Consider the following 19,423-nt stretch of genomic DNA (forward strand, 5'->3'; position numbering starts at 1 on the left):
TTGCCCAGCACTTTTGGCAATCATCTTAGGTTTTCTGCGCTAAGGTTTCAGACTGCTGCTTTATTATTTTTTTTAGATATTTATTTATATTTTAAATTATATTTATTTTTACATCATTGTTCATTTCTATCTAATGTTTGATTTCTCCCCTCAGGTGTATTCCCCATGAAATTCCCACCACCACATCACCCGTGAACCATCACCATAGTCTCCTGTGCTCTTCTCTCCCCTGTTTTGACCAGTTTCTCCCCCTACCCTGAGGTATGTCTCTGTTCTCTAGTTTGCCTGCTAGTTTTATCTTTTTTTTCTGACCCTTTGTTCAGTTTCCCTATATTCCTCGTGTAAGTGAAACCATCAATATTTTTTTTTTCCTTCTGACTTATTTCACTGAGCATAATCCCTTCCAGATCCATCCATGTTGCTGCAAATGACATTAGTTTATCTTTTTTGACTGCTGAATAGTATTGCATTGTGCAGTTACACCATATCTTCTTGATCCAGTCATCTGTTTTTGGACATTTAGGTGGTTTCCATATCTTACTATTGTAAATAGTGCTGCAATAAATATAGGTGTGTAGGTTTCCTTTTGAGTTGATGGTTTTGTGTCCTCTGGGTAGATCCCTAGGAGTGAAATTGCTGGGTCATATGGTAGGTCTAGTTTTTATATAATTTGAAGGTCCTTCACACAGCTTTCCATAATGGTTGGGCCAGTTTGCACCCCCACCAGCAGTGCAGGAGAGTTCCTTTTTCTCCACATCCTTGTCAGCATTTGTTGTTGTCAGTTGTTCAATGTGGGCCATTCTTACTGGTGTGAGGTGGTATCTCATTGTGGTTTTGATTCAGGCATTTCTCTGATTATAAGTGAAGATGAGAAATTTTTCATGTGCCTGTTGGCCATTTGCATTTCTTCTGTGGAGAAGTGTCTTCTTATCTCTTTTTCCATATTTTTACTGGGTTCTCTGCTTTGTTTTTATTGAGTTGTGTCAGCTCTTTGTAGATCTTTGCTATTAGTTCCTTATCAGTTGTGTGGAGCACAGATACTTTCTCCCAATCTGTGGGGTGTCTCTTTGTTTTGGTTATATCTCTTTTTTCTGTACAGAAATTTTTAGTTTGATATAGTCCCAGCTGTTTATCTTTAGAACCGCTGCTCTAAATGGTGGGGAATCTGGGCGGGGGCTGTGGCTGGAAATGGATGGTGATTAGGACCTGGAGTGCCAGCCATGGCTCCTGCTGGCATCAGTGGACAGACCCGGGGACACGTGGGGAACACAGTCCTTCCATCCTCATGAGCCACACGATGTGATGCGGGGAGGCTGATACACCTGTTCCTTCACTGACGCCAACATGACAGGACCCTGGACTCTGGTAATTAACCCACTTCTGAGCAGGTTATCATGAGAGGCGGTGGGTAAGCCGTGTCCTTGTCAGGATCACAGTGTCAGCTGTGTCCTGGTCCTCAGAGGCTGATGAATGGGACTCTTTTCTCTGTAAAAGGATCCTGAAGATAAAAAATGGTGGCCTGTTTTCTGCATCAGCAAATGTCATCCTCTCTTTTCAAATCCAAGTTCTCCTGTACAAGTGGGAATTTTTTGGGGTGTGAAAGCCCAGAACTGTCCCCTGGTGACCCCGCACAGCCCAGGTGCCCTCCTTCTGCAGAAGGTGATTCCTTCTTTTCACTCAGTGACTCTCCAGCCACCCCAGATGCAGTGTCCCCATATGACAGTGTAACCATCAGTGACGAGTCTCAGAGGGGGACCCTTTCCCTCAGCACATAGGGGCTGGTGTCCAGTCTCTTGAGATGAACATGTGGCCCTGCCAGAGAGATGGTCAGAGTCACACGTTTCCCATCCTTGAAAACCAGTAACTGAATGAGGTGTGTCCCTCCAGGCCTCTTCCCCTGCTAGAGACAAGACTGTGGTCAGAGACACTGATGGACACAGGATTCCCAGGGCCTGCCCTGGGAGACTCAGAGCAGATCACATCAGTGACCTGTGGCTCAATTTCTCCTCTGGTACCCGGGATTTGCCATTATTATTAATGAATATTATTGAAACGACTTAACTCATTATCCCCTTACAACGCACACAGAGTGCATTTACTGCTCATGATGACTCTGGAGGCAAAGGGGAAAATGTGGCTTCTCCTTCCCAGGAGAGAAGTGGGTCTCAGGAGGGGGTGGTCTGTGAGTCACTTGCCCCCTCGGGTAGAGGAGCAGCTCTCAGGGGGCCCTGGAGGTGACCTTACCCCCGTGTCTGCAGTGCCCACATGAGGAGAGGGGTCTCTAGGCATCTCTGCCCTTGATGTCCATCCTCACTGTCTGTGCTGCAGAGGCCATATCTGCCTGATGTGGAAGCTCAACCTGCAGTTCAGAATTCCTGCTTGTCCTTTGCTCTCTCTGGTTTATGCCATGAGTACATTTTTCTAAAGGAAATCATTATTTCTCTTAAAAGTCTAAGCTATTCCTTCACTCGAGAATTTCAAACTTCCCCAAGATGCTTTTAAGTCCAGTTGCTCCCCCAACACAGACCTATGAGCATCTTCCATGATTTCATTCACATTTGCTAACCGTATGCACATCCACCAGGAAAGAAACGAGCATCTGCTTTGACTGTGGACCCTAAATAGGAAGCCTCTCCCTGGAGAGCTTCCTCCTGCTCCTGTGCGGTGTCCACAGGGCATCTGTCCTGAAATCCTCCCCACCCCATAACAACAGTGTGTTGCGTCACTTCACCATCCAGGACTCCTACAAGTCCGTGTCCTTCTGATGTTGAACCTTGATTCCTCATTGTCCCTCTGTATCAATAACCTTTTTGTGAGGAGGTTTGAAATGTTTGCAGAAAAAGTAAAAATATTCTGTTACTTGGTTCTTAGGATGATATTCTCATTGTAGTTTACAGCCTGTGGTCAAATATCTCAACTTACACTCAACTCAGGGCAGGGAATAGGCTCCTCTCAGACAGCTAGCTTCCTGTGGCCTAAATACTTCTCTCCATCTGTTTCCTATTTGTCCATGAGAGACAAGCAGGAGGAGGGGAGTGTCCAGCTCCTTTCTGGGACCCTCAGCCTCTGTCCTCCCTCAGGCATCAGGGGATGAGCAGGGACAGGGAGTCAGGGTCCCGGCTGTGTCCAGGTTCTGCCATCACTGGCCTGATGGTCTTTTCATTGATCCCCCTCATGGGTATAGTGAGAATGACTGTGAAGGTCTTTCCAGCTCAAGTCCTCACATGTCCGGCAGCCCTCACTGTCTGGAGCGTCCCCTCCCTTATTTAGTGTCACTTCTCAGGGCTGAGCAGAGAAGGGAGGTGCCAGGTGTCAGCACACGCCCTGCAGGGACAGTCACCACTTCCAGCCTCAGGTCATGTGGCTGCAGGAAAATGCCCACTGGCCGAGTCTGCCCCAGAGGGGACACAAGGGTTTCAGGGCCGCCCCTCTCGGGGACTGATGAGGATCCTGCCTCAGTCTCAGGGAGAAGCCACCATGACTCACTGTCCCTCCAGTGGCTGGATGTGGATCCAGAGTCTCACCAAGGTCATTCTATGAACCCCACTGCCAGCAATTCCCTTTAGCCTGTGTGCACGGAACAGCTCTGCATGGTATTTTCACCAGTCCTGGGAGAAGGACGCAGGCCCCATCACCAGGAATTAGGTCCTGGGCCCCTGGGGTGTGGGTATTAGGCTCTGCCTGGCCCCCACAGAATACTCACATGGAGGTGCTGGCAGCCCTGCTTTTTCCTCTGCTCTGTGACCTGTGATGTTCCCCCTGGGAGGGAGAGAACAGTGGGCTGAACTTGGGGGTCCACCTCCCTGCACATCCCTCCTCCCTAGGCCTGGGGGAGCCAGTGCTGCTCTGAGTCTGTCAGGCCACGTATCTCCTGGGCACTGAGCTGTGGGGTTGGAGAGGCAGCCCTCAGGGGTAAGGGGCACATACTCTGAGACTAAAGGGGAGTCAGGGCTGGGGGGCTTCTGGCTCAGCAGACTCCAGGCCATGGGATGGGGACATGGGGTATTTCCCTGAGCATCATCTGCTTTATCAAGGATAGAAGGTGCCTAGAGGGATTATTGTTGGGAGAACGTGAAATTGTCTGAAATGACCTGACCCACAGAAGGTGACTCATAAAGTATAATTTATTTCCTCGGACACATTTAAGAGTCACTAATTTACTAAATTCATAATCTTCACAAAACTGGAATATTGACTTTAAGTTCTTCTATTAATTCTCCTTCTAGTGTGACCTTTGTCTCACTTATTATACTTAGAAATGGCCTAGACCTGGTTGTTGTCAGGTATTTCTTTGTTCTTTTGCCAGGTGGGAATTCCACATTTTTTGGCTGGAAAATGCTTGATAAGATTTCATGCAGACTCTGAGCTGAGGGCTGTGACAAACATGCAACTGTCTAATCTTACAGATAAAACTAGTTTATCAAATTCCCTAAAAGCAGTGGCAAAGCCTTTTTTGTAAGACTCACAAGTTATTCCCTGTAGACTCTGAGAGCGACCCTCAGGGACACTCAGGTCTCAGGAGGCTCCTCTCTCTCGGGCCTGTGGGGATCCAGCACCAGAATCTTCCACAGAGTTGGGAGGGAGGTGCTGACCAGCTCTCAGTGTCCATCACTCAGGGGGAAGAGAAGCCTCCTCAGGTTATGGCCGAGGTGTGACTCACACTCTTTAGCTCACCAGGGGCTTCACCTCAGGGTCCTGGTGCTTGTTCCTGCTGCTGAAACTGCTCCTGGATTTTACTGGTGTTGCTCTTGCACAATGGCTGTGGCCTCTGGAGAAGAAATGGAGGGTTGGTCACCGCGGAGGGAGATTCACTTAAAAGAGGGAGAAGAGGCAGAAACCTGCCTTTAGTGACCCCATTATGGAAGCTTCCTGCTTCCAGCTCATGAAGTTGACAGAACTTTGTTGTCCTTGTGGGATCATTTTGCAAAGCTGTTGAGTGTTATGTAATGAAGAGCAAGATTCATAAAAACTTCCTTGTAAGGAAAAGTCCAGTCATATCCTGACTCTGCTCCTAATTGTGCAAACTTGAACACATCGCATAATTTCCCCAAGCTCAGTATTATCATAAGTTAAATTTGGGGTAATAAGTCATGTGAGCATATTGAGGGCACAGCCATGTGACTGGAAATTGCACCCCCTTCCACCTGAAAGAAAGTTCAGTAATGTGGTGACCCCTATACACTCCCTCTCAGCGTCAGAGGGTCCCCAAGCCTGAGAGACCCTCCTGCTGTCACCTGGGAGGGGCCTTTGATGAACAGACCCTCCTCCCTGACAAGCTGAGGAAAATGAATGAAGGAGACAGGAGAGCTGGGATCATTTCTAAAACCGACAGCAGGACACTGAGGGCAGGGCTGAGAGCAGAGTCAAGTGGCTTCTTGTTACTGACCCAGAACCAGCCCCCAACAGGGCCATACGGGCCCAGGACAGTCCTCCCTGGACAGGCTGGGCCTGGCGTTGAGCAGGAGCAGCAGGGGGCATGGGCTCTGTGCAAGGACACCTGCACCCCGGCTTTGCCTTTGGTTTGTTTAGTAAGTCAGTGAATCCCCATTTTGACAAGACTTAGTTTGCCATTTTCACCCCAAAAATGCCTGATGAAAACATCAAGGTCACACTTTTTCTTTCTTTTTTTAGGATTTATTTATTTATGCATACAAGAGCTGGGGTACAGGCCAGAGATGCGTGGGGTGAGAGGATTTACCAGAGACGGAGTGGGGAGCAGAACAGGCAGACTGATCGAAGTACATGCTGAGGGGAGCAGCGGGCAAATCAGGAGAGATCTGCTGCGCCATGTGGGTTGCTCCCTGGCTGGCCTGGGATCAAACTTGTGCTGCAGAGGCTCCGGATTGTGTGGTGCTTAACCCCTGCGCCACCAGGGAGGCCCAAAGTCACACTTTTTCTAGAAAAAACACAGTGCTTTTGTTTGCCCACACAGCACACCTCATGTAAAGCCCTGTCTCGTCAGGGCAATTGTGTCCTTTTCCTTATTGATGCTTCCTTCATCCCCAGAATCTCAAGAGGATCTTGGGGCGTGTGTGACATATCAGAGCAACCCTGAAGCTCCTCTGTCCTGCAGGTAGAGCCATTGTGATGTTTCTGCTGCCTGAGTTTTAGGAGGGAAGTCATTCTGCATCCACGAGTTATTTTTATCAGCAGAATCCAGGGCTGACAGAGATGTTGCATGCAGGACAGGGTTGAAAATGCAGGAGTTCATCTCTCTAGCACAGTGCTGAAGTTAATCATAGAGCAAGTCATCAACGATGTGTCCCAAATGTAGACAAGACAGTAAGAGACTTTACATATCTCCTAAGACCTAGAATGTTCAATTTTTACAGCACTGGGCGACATTTATGCTTGAGATCTTTGCAAAACACTCTCAGGAATTACTGGTCTTCCTGGAAACAAAAAATACCTTTTGGGCCTCCCTGGTGGTGCAGGGGTTAAAGACAGTTCTATGAAGTTATTGCCAGTGATTTCAGCACAAGTTTGATCCCCGGCCAGCCAGGGAGCAACCCACATGGCGCAGCAGACCTCACCTGTCTCGCCCGCTGTTCTCCTCAGCAGTGTCTAAGTAGATCTGTCTGTTCTTTTCCCCACTCTCTCTGGTGAATCCTCTCACCTATGCCTCACTCTGGCCTGTACCCCAGTTCTTCTATGTATAAATGAATAAATCTTTAAAAAAAAAAAAACCTTTTCCCGTGATGCTCACAGAACCACAAAACTGACCAGGACCCAGTGGGGCTGCAGTCCTCTCTTGGGTGGCTCCTGGCAGCATGGACAGCACGTGGCCCCTTGGTGGGTCTGAGAGTGACTCGGCTATGACAGGCCTGGCAGAGGCTGAGGCCACAGGAGGTGCTCCCTGGGCCGCTATCTCCAGGAAGATGATACAGGTCCCCTCTGCCAGGAGGGTCCAGTCGTGGCCCCAAGGTCATGACTGTCCTGCAGGGTGGGTGAGGAAGGGGAACAAATGGAGGACAGAGGAGATGCTCAGGGTGGAGGTGACCACACCTGCCCTGGTCAGGCCGCAGGAGCCTCCTCCCTGCCCCACACACTCTCCCCCTCTCCAGTCTCTGCTCCCCACGGCGCCCCAGGCCTTTCCCAACATGGACCCTCACCTGCCTTCTCTGCTCCCCACACCAGGCAGGGAGGGCTCACAGGGCCTGGCATCACCTCCACTTTCTCTCCCACCTCACCTGCCTCCATAACCATAACAACATCAGGAGGAATTTTTAAATTCAACTTAATCACATATGGCTGCCTGGGCAGGTAGTGGGCGCCCATCACTAAGAGGACCCAACCCTCACTCTGGATGTTTCCAGGGGATGTGACCACACTGAGGCCTCAGCCCCCTCAGCCCTGAGACCCTTCCTCACTGCAGCTGCCACAGCAGGGGGGTCCTGGGCTGAAATGTTTATTTTGTTTCATTTTTGTCTTTTTGTCCTGTTTTTATTGTTTGCTTGGGTCAAGATTTTCTCCCTCTCCCACAATTTTCTATTTCACATCATTATAACCACAACAAAAATAATAAAACTTTTACAGTAAAAAGGAAAACACCTACCGCCAATCCTGGTGGCTACTGTGGTAACAACACTCTCTTTCTGCCTCCTCTTCCAGTGGGACCAGGACAGTCATCCTGAGCACAGCGGTGAGGCAGGGAGGGAGGGAGGTGGGGGAACCAGCCTGGGTTTATCTGATCCTCTCCCTGGGGCACACGGAGGGTGACCCTGGGGAGGTGGGAGAGCCCCAGAAATGAAAAACAATCATTTCACCCACTCTAGCATTTCACCTTCCTCCAGGACCTGAGGTAGACCCTACTCCATCTCCCCCTCCCTTCCTGGACTGTGGACAAAGGCTCAGCTCAGGAACTGGGGTGACCTGGGCTAATCCTGCCCCTGGGCCAGGCCAGCAGGGCACACACTCCTCTCTCCCCCTGTGGGACTCCCTCCAGCTCTGCTCTAGAGAGAAAGTGGCTGCAGCCCACGGAGGCAGTGACCCCTGGGAAAGAGAGAGGCTGCCAGGCTGGAGCTCCTTGACTCCAAAGGAGATGAGCCTGGAGTGACCATTAGAGGAGGAGAGAGGGAGCTGTTGGGGTGGGGGTGGGGGCTGCCTCCACAGCCCAGCAGGGCCCCACCCAGGCTCTTTACATCTAACCATAGGAATAGTCCCAAACCCCCTCCTGTCTCCAGATCCTCTGCTGCCTCAAGTCCTCCTCCAACCTGCTTCTCCATGAAACTGTGCTTATTGAGGTGTTGCCTGATACTCTTCACTCTGTGGGATTTGAATTCATTTATGCTGGAGCTTGATTTGCAATTGTCCTCCCATTGCCTTTTGTTGTGTGCCCTTTCTCTCCTGTCACACACACACACACACACACACACACACACACACACTCCCCTCTCCTTGGGAACCAGATTCTCACTCAGCACTGGGGTTACTCTGACCCTCTGTCTCTGGTTCCCCTCAGAGCCGCCCTCTCTGCAGTGTCTCTACTCAGTGGGGTCTGAGCAGCCCCAAGAGTCCCTGCACCTCCTGCCGCTGACCTTGTGGGAAACCAGCCCCTCACCCTGCATGACAGTGAGGAGGCGAAGGCAAAGTCCTGAGGTCAGTGATGGATGGAGGAGAGGTTATTTTTCTTTCTTGGTTTAAAATAGTTCTTTTATTACTGTATTTTTGAGGTTAGGCGCATTTACACACTGCACATGACTCAGTCGGAGACTCACCTCCTCAGATGCAGGTTCCTTCACCCCCACCTCCAGTGCACCCAGAGTCCTCCCCTGTGTTCCTCTGGGCCTTCTTACTCCTTTAGCTCCCCACCCTCAATCCCCTCTGGTGCCTCAGTTCTGCAGCCAGACTTCAAGTGTTTGGTTAGGTTTTATCTGTCCCTTTGCTGGGTTTCTGTATATTGCACATATGAGTCATGTCATCTGGTGTTTGTGGTTCTCCTAATTTATCTCATTTAGCATAATTTTACCCATTTCCATCCATGTTGTTGTAAATTCAAGATTTCATTGTTTTTCACAGCTGAGTAGTATCCATTGTGTACATGCCACTCATCTCTTTTGTGCACATAGATTGGTTCCATAATTTGGCTATTGTAAATATTGTTGTAATGAACACAGGGTGCCTAGATCCCTTGAAATGAGCTTTTGCATTTTTTTGCTAAATCCCAAGGAGTGCAATGTTGGGACCTCTGGCAGAGGCAGACCTCTGGGACTTCTGATATTTTGAGGAAACTCCATACTGCTTTCCATAGGGGGCTGCATCAATTCTCACAAAAGTGTATGAAGGTTCCTTCTCCCCCACACCCTTGACAACATTTATTATTTCTTGTCTTTTTAATACGAGCCACATCACAGATGCGAGGTGGTGTCTCATTGTGGTTCTGATCTGCATCCCCTGATGACATGTGATGGGAGCATTTTCCATGTGCCTGTGGCCATCTGTATCTTCTTTGGAGAAGTGTCCGCTTAGTTCCTCTCCCCATTTTTGATTGGGTTGTTTTCTGGTCATTGAGTTTAATGTATTATTTGTTTATCTTGGATGCATGATATGCAAATTATTTCTCCCACCCATAGGGTGTCTTTACATATAATGACAGTTTCCTTCGCTGGGCAGGAGCTTGCAGTTTGATGTGTCCCCACTGGTCTGTCTTTGCTTCTGTTTCCTTGGAATGCAGAAGATATCGAGGGCAGTGAGTCTACTGTGTAGGACACACCATGGTGTCCACGTCATTGCACATTTGTCTAAAACCCACAGCATGGACATCGCCAAGAGTGACCCCAACATGAAGTCAAGGGCTGTGAGAGATGATGATGTGCAGGTTCATCATGTGGCGGACGTGCCGCTCTGGGCTTAGCATGTGATTAGGACACAATCCATGAAGTGTTTTGCAGTTGAAGGGATTTTAGTAGGATTTAATTTTTAAAGTATTATTTTATTATTTCAAAGCACAGAAGAAAATTTTAAACACAAGAATTTACATAGCTAAATGAATAACACCCCTTCCCACCACAGCCCTCCAGGGAGTCAGGTCATCTGCTCAAAACCAGTTAACAAGTTATCATTCCTCTTTCCAGAAAAATGCCTTTATCTAGTCACTAGTGTATACTATCATAGAAGCACAGAGCTGAAAACACAGAGTGGGTGAAATGATTGCAAATCAAATCATGTATCTGATAAAGGATTTGTATCTAGAATTTATATTATAAATGAAGTCACCCCTCGTCACTGCTGGCAGGATATGATGACCCAGTCACGAGGGAGGATCTGACAGTTTCTTTTAAAGCCAAACACAGACTGACCATACAGTCCTGGGAGCACTGTCCCTGCTATTTACCCAACTAATCTGAAAACTTCTATCTGCAAAACAAACAAAACCAAAAAACCCTGCGTGGAAGTAAATGTTTATAGCAGAACCCCCACGAAGTGAGCTGTCCATAGTGACTTCCTTCCAAAGACAACAGCAACTAAAGGCAGGAAAACTGAAAGTGCATGTGTGTGCACCTGATGTGCTGCTGGAGGACAGCCTCAAATGGAGGCCATTGTGCCTGAGCAGCTCTGCTCACAGGTGTCATCAGAAGAGGAAAGTTTGAGGAACTGTCAGCCAGAGGCACTAAGAAGACATGGTTGGAACTTCATGTGGTGTCCTGGGTGGGATGTGGGAGCATGAACAGAGCATTGGGGGAAATAATGAAATCCAAATACAGCGCAGAGTTTAGTGAAAGTGCATCCATATTGCTTCCTTAGCTGCTCAAATGCACTGTGGTCACGTGAGATGTTAACAATTTGGAAATGGTGTGGGTTATATAGGAGTTGTACTAGCTTTACTTTTCGGTAAATCTAACAGAATTTTTTAAATGTTGTTTAAAATTAAATTTTAAATTAAAATAATATTTAAAAAAATAGCCCTCAACAAAGTTTTAGGTTGTAGAAGGAAAAATGATGAACTTCCCAGTAGTCCCAGGTGTCACGGTCCAGGGACTGGAGAGAGCGGTTCTGGGAGAAAACAAGGAAACTTCACACACAGAGCAGTCTCCGAGTCTCCTCTGCTCTGAGCCCTGCTGCTCTGACTCCTCACAGAGCATCTCACCCCAGGACGCCGCCCTCCAGGATCCCCAACTCTGCCCACCTCAGCCCCCGCCCCGTCCTGGCGGTTCCTCCAGAATCCGGAACAGCGCGGCAGCGCCCCCGTGTGGCCACAGGGTTGAGCACAGGAGCCCAGAGCTGCCCTTTCTCCTGCTCAGCCAGGCCCTCCCCAGGCTCCCAGGGCCCCCGGCGGCAGGACAAGGTCCACTGTCATGTTAGGGGTCCTCAAATTGACCCCCTAGTGAGTAACTATGGGTACAGATTCAGGAAAGAGCCAGGTGTCTAGGTCATAACAGTTGCTCCCCCAATTCTGGGGCCCCATTTTATACAGGTTCGCTCAATCTCCTTGGGTGGGAACTTGGACTCCAGAGTCCCTGTTACTTGTTCCTGCTTCCAGGGAAGCAAGTGCCTCTTCCTGAGAATTAGCCCCAAATTCTCCATCCCTGGGGTGGAGGAGCGGCCGGTAACAGACACTCAGGCTCTGTTCTAGACCTTCTGAGTTCATGCGCATCCAGGTGACTCCTATGATCACTGAAGTGGGGGATCCCTGGTCAATGTCTTCTCCATGTTGGGTCAGAATGTGCAGTTGGCTCTAGGGGGGGTATGTTCTGATTGCTCATCACTGTGGAATCTGGGGTTCAATTCTGCTCCTTTCTCTTGCTTACTCATCACTTTCTGGGTGACCCTTACATGCTCAAGACTTTTAGTATCATTGACATCACATCTCCTCCCATATCTATTTCTTACCTCAGACATTTCACCTGTGCCCCAGACTTGTCTGTCCAAATGTCAACATCACTTTCAATTCTAATAGATCTGATTCAACTTTCCTAAATTGAGTACCTAGGATGCCCACGTATGGGTCTTCTGGGGTCTTCTCCATGTCACTGAGGCTCCAACTCTCTGCCTGAACAGTCTGAAACACTGAGTGTCATTCTTGACCACTTTCTCACAGCCCAGAAGTGGGAAACACTATAAAGTCCATGCCTAAAAACACACAGTCCTATCACTGCCTATTATTTCCCTGCTCACCCCCAATGAAGCCACCAACCTCTCTGTCCTGGGACCTGCACTGGTTTCTTCCATTTCTCTTCCCACCTCTCCCCCTTCCATGCTGCACAGCAGCCAGACTGAGGCTACCAGAGAGAAGTGCGTATCTGTTCAGAAGGTCTTGTCACCCCACATCTTACTCACAGAGTCAAACCCTCCCAACATCCTCAAGCCTGAATGATCTGGGTGCACACAGATCCCATCTCCATTGGCATCTGCTGCAGCCCTTGGCCTCCTTGCTCATGTCAGTCACAGACACATTCCTACTCGGGCATCTGCACTGGAGGTTGTCCTGTCTGGACTGAACTTTCCTGCACATCACATCTCTGTGGACGTGTCCATCCAACTTTTTCTCAAAAGTCACTTTAGTGAGACCCACACTGACCACGCTGGGAAGAAAAAAAAACTGTCCTCACACACTCAGTCACCTTCCCACAGCCCTTACCCACTTCTAACCAGACACGCGTGGTTTACTGTCTGATCTGTTGTCACAGTCCCTAGTCTCCCCTCCCCGCTAGGACACACTCTCCACAGGCCGCAAATTGTGCATGTTTTTAGTTCATGGAGGTTTCCTAGTTGCATAAACAGTCACACACACATACCTGGTGCACACACACCTCCCTGTTCTAGAGACAGTGTCTTTACTAATGGGCACATTACACAGTTCTTTTGAAAAGAGGTTCCTATGTTTTTTGGGGGTTTTGGGTAAGATTTATTTTTGCGTAGAAGAACTGGGGTGTACGTCAGAATTGCGGGGGTGGGGATGGTGAGAGGATTCACCAGAGACAGAGTGGGGAGCAGAACAGGTGGATTTACTGAAATACACTGCTAAGGGGAGCAGCAGGAGAAATAGGAGAGGTCTGCTGGGCCATATGTGGGTTATTTCCCTGGCTAGGGATTGAACTTGGGGTGTAAAGGTAATAGTGCTGAAACTTATCCCTGGGCCACCAGGGAGGTCCAGGTTCCTAGGCTTATGGGACCTATTTTTCAGTCATCTATGAAGGTAACTGACTCCATCAACCCATGGGTCTCAATTAGCACCAGCACTGGGGTTACTACATTTAAGGGCAGGGCTACAGGGAGAAGCTATAGAGAAAAACAGAAATCTATTAGGAACTTCTTTAAATCCATCAGGAAATTATCAAATCCTCTTCTCTAGTAATGCCAACATTTTGTTCTGTAAAAAAGAGTTGGAAAATGTGGAATTAATAATAGAGAAAACATTCCTAAAATGAGGCAAAAAATTAGATGAGTGTGGAATTTCATCTCTCACCAGACTCCTATGTGCAGGGGCCACCCTGGGCCTTGAGGGGACAATGACAGATGCTCTGCAGCTGTCAGAGTCAGGGACTAACAGCACATGAGGCCTGGTCTCTATACATGAAAATGAACAGGCATAAAGCAAAATAAAAACCAAAGAGTCAAAACAGAAATACAAAGAAATTTGAGGGCAGAAGGCTAGACCCTGAGCTGAGCCTGGGCTGACCTGGCCACACAAGCACTCCCTGACCAGACATGACAGCACAGGCCAGGTGGGGTCTGAGTCCCTGTGATCAAAGGCCCTGCTGGGATAGGTGCACCTGAAGGACAAGGACAAAGGGAGAGAGAGATGACCCCTGAGGAGTGACCACGGCAAAGCCCATGACACACTGAGCACTGACTGGACACAAGCCCTGTCCCCCTCAGCCCCTCATAGCCTCTCCCGCCCCCACCTGCACAGACTCAGCACAGCAAACACGTGATTCTGGAAGGTTTCCCATTTATTTCATCTCAAATATCAGAAATAATTTTTATTATCCCCCCAAACCCATCAGGCAAGCTTACAAAAATAATTTCAGAACTCAATTACTATTTCAAGAGGGAAATAGTTACTGTTCTTGAGGAAAACACAAAGACAGGTAGACACAAACTAAGTAGCTTCTGCTGGAGCAGGAAAGTCATCAAGGAGAGACACAGGTCAGTGTGGAGAGGGGCCTGGTGGGCAGGGCTGGGCCAGTCTCCCCACCTCCTCACAGTTATCTCATAAGAACAGAGACACATTCCGATGCCTTTTGCAGCAAAAGAAACCAGTAGATCTTGAAGTTACAAAGTGGGGGTGAGAAGAAATCCTGCATCACTCAACCCCCACAAGGCAGCTGGCTCACACTGTGAAGGAAAAGGATCATAAAAAATTTCAAAGAAACACGTAAGTGTCAACATTCTCAATTGTCCATCCCACCCTCAGAATGTCCCCCTCACAGCTTCCCCATAATCTGGTCCCATCCTCTCTGCCCCAGCCCCTCCCACCGCAGGCTTCCAGGGTCTCACCTTAGGGGCTGAGAGACACACCAGAGCCCTGGGAACGGTCACTGCCTGGAGGATAACAAAACAGAACCTGGTGAGAGCCATGAGAGATGAGACCACAGGAGGGACTGATAAGGGTGACTCCCCCATGGGCTCCATCTACACTGTCCCCAGGGGCTCAGGGACCAAACCCCTGAGCCACACTAACCTGCAGCCTGAGTGTAGTTTCCTCCTTGTCCTCCTGTGGGAAGAGACATTTTATGAGACCAGGGAGGAGTCAGGCCATTAACTCCTAAAGGAATCTCCTAGTTCTGAGCCACAGGGAAATTTCCAGAGCTATGACTGGACACTTAGGGCAGGACCAGGATATATAAAGAGAGGAGATGAGGGGGGACTGGACCAACTGCCTCCTGGGGTTTGCCCTCAACAGGGACCTTCCCCTCTGCCATTTACTGGAATCAGGGCCCCATCACCAGAATTATCAAGGTGAACAACCTGTGATTCATTTTCAAAAATGCTTTACAAAAGAGGGTTAACAATCAGCTCCAGACTGGGCAACACAAGTATACGGGTGGTACTTCCCATTACCAGACACAGCAAGTTCTATCTGTAGCCTGAAAGTCCCTGGTAGACAAGATCCCCACTCCCTTCCCTACCTGAGTGCTTCTACCTCCACATCACAGCTACAGCCACCGCAGCTCCAGTGAGCACAGCTCCAAGGAGAACCAGGCCAGCAATGATGCCCGCGGTGGGGATGGAGGGCTGAGGAGGGGGCACTGGAAGGGAAGGGAAAGTAAGACCCTGAGCCCCAGGCCTCCATCTGATGCGCTGAAAGTCTCCAGAAGAGCTCTTGATGCCCCTGAGAAGCTCTGTGCCCACATTCCCTACTTACCCCAAGTCAGGACTCGGGGATCCTGTAACCCCTCATGCTGCACATGGCACGTGTATCTCTGCTCCTCTCCAGAAGGCACCACCACCGCTGCCCACTTCTGGAAGCTTCCATCTCCCCCAGGCCTGGTCTCCACCAGCTCCATCTCCTGGGTCAGGTCCTCCCCATCTCGCTGCCAGGTCAGGGTGATGTCCGCAGGGTAGAAGCCCAGGGCCCAGCACCTCAGGGTGACTTCATGCTCAGAAGTGGGGTGGTGGGTCATGTGTATCTTTGGGGCCTCTGAGGAGAAGGGTGAGAACTTATATACTCTGGATTTTTCCCTCATGGACCCAGAAAAAGCCTCCTGTGACCATCCTTAGAATGGACAGGGCAGTGGGTATAGAAGAGGAAGCACAAAATCTAGAAACCAGCCTGGTCTGGGATATTCTCTTATTCCTTAGAAAGATCTAGAATTAGGGCGACAGCTCTGGATAGGAGGACGCAGCTCTCTAAGGAGGAGAGCACAGACTTTTGGGGACAGACCTAGGCACTCAGAAAAGCAGGAGTCAGATTCCCCACTCTGTCTCTGTTGAATCCTCTTGTCCCTCACACCTCTGGCCCGTACCCCAGTTCTTGTATGCACAAATAAATAAATCTTAAAACAAAAAACAACAATGTCCTCCGGCCAATAACAAGACCCTGAGAGAAAAACTTATGGTTCCCAAGAATGCTGCCGGGTCAAAAGGATCCCATGAATTGTGATTCCAGGGCTGCTTTCCCCTCAGGCTCAGGAGAGACTGGATTCCTTAACTGTTCTGAGAAAAGTGGGGTCTTCTGGGGAGTCAGGAAACCCAGGGGGCTCCTCCCCTCCCTGACCAGAGAGAGGGCGCTGCTGTGACCATCGGGTGCCGGCCTCAGGGAGGTTGGGAGACCCGCGGCCCCTCTTACCTACGCGCTGCAGAGTCTCCTTCCCGTGCTCCAGGTATCCGAGCAGGGACTCCACGCACCTGCCCTCCAGGTAGTTCCTCTGGCGCTCCGCCGCTCCCTCGGCCTCCCACTTGCGCCGGGTGATCTGCGCGGCCGTGTCCGCCGCGGTCCAGGAGCGCAGGTCCCAGTTCAGGGCCAGGTAATCGGCGCCGTCATAAGCATACTGACTGTACCCGCGGAGGAGGCGGCCGTCGGGCCCCACGTCGCAGCCAGACATCCCCTGGAGGGTGTGAGAGCCTGTCCCCGCCCCGTCACCCCGCGTCACCCCGCGGTCACCCCGCCCCCTCCCCGGGAATAAACCGAACCTGACGCGGGAACCCCGCGGGGAACGTCCCGGGGCTCGTCCCGGGTCGAGGGTCCGGCGGGTCCCCCTGCCTCGGGGGACGCTCGGGCCGGGGTCTGGGGTCCCCGCCCGCCCGCGGGGGTGGGGTCGTGAGCGCCCCGGGCCCGCCCCGCTCACCGGCCGCGCTCTGGTGGTAGTAGCCGCGCAGGGCGCGCAGGTTCAGGCGGAAGGTCTGCGCGTTGTCCTTCGCCCTCCTCGTCTGCCGCGCCCAGTACTCCTGCTCCTCCCGCCCAGCCCAGGGCGCCCGCGGCTCCGCACTCTGGCCCGGGGAGTCGCTGTCGAACCGCACGAACTGCGTGTCGTCCACGGAGCCCACGGCGATGAAGCGGGGCTCCCCGGGGCCGGGCCGGGACATCGCGGTGTAGAAATACCTCAGGGAGTGGGAGCCTGGGGGCGGGAGGGGAGACCCGGGCTGGGGAGACGGGGCGGGAGGGGAGTGGGCGAGGGGGCTCCCGAGATTGAACTATGGCGGCCGACGTGAAGGGTCGATACTCAGAGGGGCAAGAAGAGGCGGAGGGGGGCGAGGTGCGCTGGGAGGGACAGAGCGGGGTCAGGACAGGTTGGGGTCAAGGGGAACAACAGGGTCAGACGCGGGGAAGACTTACTTTTTCCGCGACCTAAGCCCCCCGCCGGGGTTCCTCTCTCCTATGAGACCTTTTCCCTCCAGGGCCCGCACTCACCTGCCCAGGTCTCTGTCAGGGCCAGGCCCCCCCACACACCCCCCACCCCCCCAGAGCAGCAGCAGGGGGGTTGGGGGCCTCATGACCTGAGGTTTTGGGTCTGGGGAGACGCCGAGTCTTGGCGGGTGGGTGGAGACTTCCTAACTGGAGCCGCGGGGCTGCTGATTGGCTGCTCTGGAGACCTCCAGGCAATGGGGAATGAGACCTGGGGTGACTCACCAGTATCCAGGAAGGAGGACCCGACACGGGCTGTGAGAAGTGAAACCGGGTTGATGAGGAAGCCCCGACAGTCACCTTCCAGCCCCAGACAGCGCCCTGGGTGCTGAGACCCTAGAGCAACACCCAACACCTGGAACTTTGCCGGCCCCTCCTCTCCTGCACCACGGCCTTTGTCACACCGTCTCCCTGAGGCCGGGCCAGGGACTGGGTGGGCGATTTTCAAGCATTTTCCTTTCAGGATCTCGGCACAGTATTACAAATTAGCGACGACCCTAGTATAATATTAAGAGGTTATAGCTCTCAGTGTTTACTACATGAGTAATAAAACCAATTTAAAGATGTTTTTATTTAATTTAAAATAATATTAATAATCCATTGCATGTTCACAAAGTGTCTTAAAGAAATACAGATATTTATGAAAATAATCACAACAATGAGTGGATTTTTTACAGCTTGTATTTTTCCAATTGTCTTTCTTCTCTGTCTCATTAGAAGAATGTTAGATTGTCGTTTTTTCTCCTGCATTTACTCTGCTGTTTTGGTTGGTCAATGAAAAACTATACAGCCTCTCTGAAATATCTGACAATAGCATTTTAATTACCTTTCAGATAATTGTGACTATTCAACTTTGTTACACTTTGACAATAAATTGAAACAGTATAGTTTCAATTGTAAGAGTGGTGGTTTTTCAAATGTTATTTTCTTTTTTTTTTAATTTTTTTATATATATTTTTAAGATTAATTTTTATTTATTTATTTATTTATACAAGCACTGGGTACAGTCAGAAGCGCGGGAGGGTGAGAGAATTCACCAGAGCCAGAGCGGGGAGCAGAGCAGGCAGAAGGACCGAAGCACACTGCTGAGGGGAGCAGCGGGTGGCAGGAGAGGTCTGCGTGGGACCCTCCGGTGGCCGGGGAGCAGCCGGGGATCGAACCGGCGCCGCAGAGGCCGCGGGCAGCTTCGCAACCCAGTGCTCAACCGCTGCGCCAGCGGGGAGGCCCTCAAATGTTATTTTCAAAGTGAAACAATATCATTGACTATTTTCTATTCTGTTACATTAATTCCATTGGCCTCTCGATTATTGATCTTCAACTATTACATTATTTTAAAAAGTGATGCATTGTTTTACTAGGTTATATGATCTTTATGTTAATTATTCTAGAATCAAATATTGAACTCCATGTATTTTTTGAAAGGATTTATTCATTAATGCATACAAGATCTGGGGTATAGGCCAGAGATACCAGTGTTAAAGGATTCACCAGAGACAGAATGGGGAGCAGAACAGGCAGATGTACTGAAATACACTGTGAGGGGAGCAGCTGGCGAGAGAGAAGAGGTCTGTTGTGCCATGTGGGTAGCTCCCTGGCCGGGGATCAAACTCATGCTACAGAGGCTGCAGATAGCTTCATAGTGATGGTCTTCCCCTTGAGCCACCAGCAGGCCCCCATGTATGTTTTATGTTACAAAATCCCAAAAGAAAAAGAAAAATACTGGATGATCTCACTCTTATCAGGAATATAGATAACCTAAATAAGGGATCAGGAAAACGACTAATTATAATAAAGTAAAAATCCACAGGCAACTATAAACCAGAGACACACAATGGGGGGTGGGGAGGGTGTAGGATCAAAACAAGGGTGGTGGGAATTTTACAGGGACTGTAACCAAGATAAAAATGCATACATTGTACAAAAATGAAAAATGATGTAAAAAATATATGAAATTAAAATAATTAAAAAGAAAGGAAAGAAAAGTAAGTGGCTACTAGAAGTTGTCAAAGTTATAGTGATCGGACACAATTTTCCAATACCAAGTTTTCACTTGGAGCTTAGTTGGAGACCCATAAATTGTAAAGTGCTGAAGCAAGGAAAGTCTCAGGTTCATGACTGGAAGACTCGTCACCATGG

General features: G+C 49.9%; 1 protein-coding gene across 1 annotated transcript in view; it reads right to left on the reverse strand.

Annotated features, from left to right (window-relative positions):
* Window positions 1-15,081: 15,081 nt before the first annotated feature.
* Window positions 15,082-19,423, reverse strand: part of LOC311167857 (popy Class I histocompatibility antigen, A-1 alpha chain-like) — a gene marked incomplete at both ends in the record, with an annotated part of 98,468 nt that continues 94,126 nt past the window's right edge. The window contains 3 exons of the mRNA XM_084228996.1: window positions 15,082-15,191; window positions 15,308-15,583; window positions 16,232-16,507. Of these exons, the coding sequence (XP_084085122.1) occupies window positions 15,082-15,191; window positions 15,308-15,583; window positions 16,232-16,507 (662 nt within the window). The remainder of the gene's footprint in view (window positions 15,192-15,307; window positions 15,584-16,231; window positions 16,508-19,423) is intronic.

This window comes from Talpa europaea (genome assembly GCF_964194135.1).
Source record: "Talpa europaea genome assembly, chromosome: 2".
In the NCBI taxonomy this organism is placed as follows: domain Eukaryota; kingdom Metazoa; phylum Chordata; class Mammalia; order Eulipotyphla; family Talpidae; genus Talpa; species Talpa europaea.